The 1,733-nt window shown below is 37.3% G+C and overlaps 1 protein-coding gene across 6 annotated transcripts in view; it reads right to left on the reverse strand.

The window, feature by feature from the left end:
- CCNC (cyclin C) overlaps window positions 1-1,733 on the reverse strand; it is a 29,189-nt gene that overhangs the window by 24,368 nt on the left and 3,088 nt on the right. For all 6 annotated transcript variants that reach the window (XM_004710899.4, XM_045294433.1, XM_045294431.1 and 3 more), the window contains exon 2: window positions 1,627-1,733. In XM_004710899.4, coding sequence (XP_004710956.1) covers window positions 1,627-1,733 — 107 coding nt within the window. The remainder of the gene's footprint in view (window positions 1-1,626) is intronic.

Consider the following 1,733-nt stretch of genomic DNA (forward strand, 5'->3'; position numbering starts at 1 on the left):
TGTTCACATTTTTCTTCAGCAATCGCCTAGGGAAGGTGTGCATCCTGGAATGCCAATTTAATAGAACAACGTGTTCTTGCAATGAGTAAGTGCTTGAGTGGAGGCCCAATGTCCACTTGCTGCCTTAAACTAAACCTATAAATATATGCATGTAGATCTGTTTCCCCACACTCTTATATAAACATATTTACACATGTACATTCCAAGACTGTAACTCTTTTATGGGAGTAGAAAGCCTTATATTTTCTGGGGAGTGGCTGGTGGTTTTAAACTGCTGATCTTGTGGTTAGCAATTCAATATGCAAATGAGTATGGCACACCCAGAGACCTTTAAAAATATGTATCACTCATTCACTGCTGCTGAGTCCATGGTGACTTACAGCAAGCCTATAAATGGGCTAGAACTGCTCCTGCAACCCTCCCACGGAGGGGCTGGTGGTTTCAAACTGCCAACCTTGCAGTTAGCAGCACAACTCATAATCACTATGACACCAGGGCTCCTAAAAATATATATAAACATACATAAACAAAAATTAAAATTTGCTCCTGGAAAAAATTGTTCTTGATTAAAGCAGATACTTCCTCTTGGAATATTTTTAATGCTTTTCATATTGTCTTATGACTATTGATGAAAATAGTAGATACCTATCATATTAATAGGCACCCCAGTGGCACACATTACGTGTTATGCTGTTTGTTAACTGTAAGGTCAGCAGCTCAAAACCACCGGCTCCTCACGAGAGAGATGAGGCTTTTTAGCTGCACAAAGAAACCTCAGGGGCAGCGCCATCCGTTCTATGGGGTCACTCGGAACCAGAACTGACTAGGTGGCAGTGAGCAATCAAACACGATAGACCTAATACTTTAAATAATTTCTAAAAATCTGTAATGAATCCTTAAAACTGAGAAGTAGGTTTGCAAAAGAGTACATTGCAAACTATCATGTGTCAAAGCTAGGACCTTTTGACCCCAAATTTCTTTCTTCAAAACAAAATTGTAAATCAGGAATGACCAATCCAGAGTCCATGTTGTTGTTGCCTGATGCCACTGCGCTGGTCTGACCATAGCAACCCTATGCACAACAGAAGGACACACTGCTAGTCCCGTGCCATTTTCACCGTGGTTCCTATGCTGGAATTGATTGCTGCCGCCAGTGTCAAGCCAACGAGTTGCTAAAGAAGGTCAACCCATAAAATAACTGACTTATTCTTAAAGCACTTTGCTTTAGTCATCTTTGATTTGGGTTTTACAATGAATTATAATGGTTTTGGAAATTAACACATTCAAGAGTAATAAAAAACATTATTCAGATCAATTAAAAATATATATAAATTATAAAAGAACACCTGAATGGATTAAAACAGTTCATCATATATTTACTTGCTGCTAGCAGCCCAATTCATAAACCACTGCACCACTAGGGCTCCTAATTAGTTTGGTAGGTATCAAATATTCTCATCTTTATTCAAAAAATAACATGAAAGGTATTGAAAATAGTCAGATGGCAGAGGGGAAATACCTATCCTTCATCTGCTTTAATAAAGATTGTTACTAGGAGCAAAATCACAGAGAATTATACAAAATTTTTTTTAGTTTAGAACTAACCAAATGAAAGAAAAATATTACCATTTGTAAAAAATATTTGTAATTTCCAATACTCTTCTTCTGAGAGAAACTTTAAGTCCTTTTGGCGCTCCTTCAAAAGGTCTTGTTTATCCAAAATCCATTGCAAA

This window comes from Echinops telfairi, unplaced genomic scaffold (assembly GCF_000313985.2).
Source record: "Echinops telfairi isolate 266 unplaced genomic scaffold, ASM31398v2 ScPeMD7_3533;HRSCAF=4204_0, whole genome shotgun sequence".
Classification (NCBI taxonomy): Eukaryota; Metazoa; Chordata; class Mammalia; order Afrosoricida; family Tenrecidae; genus Echinops; species Echinops telfairi.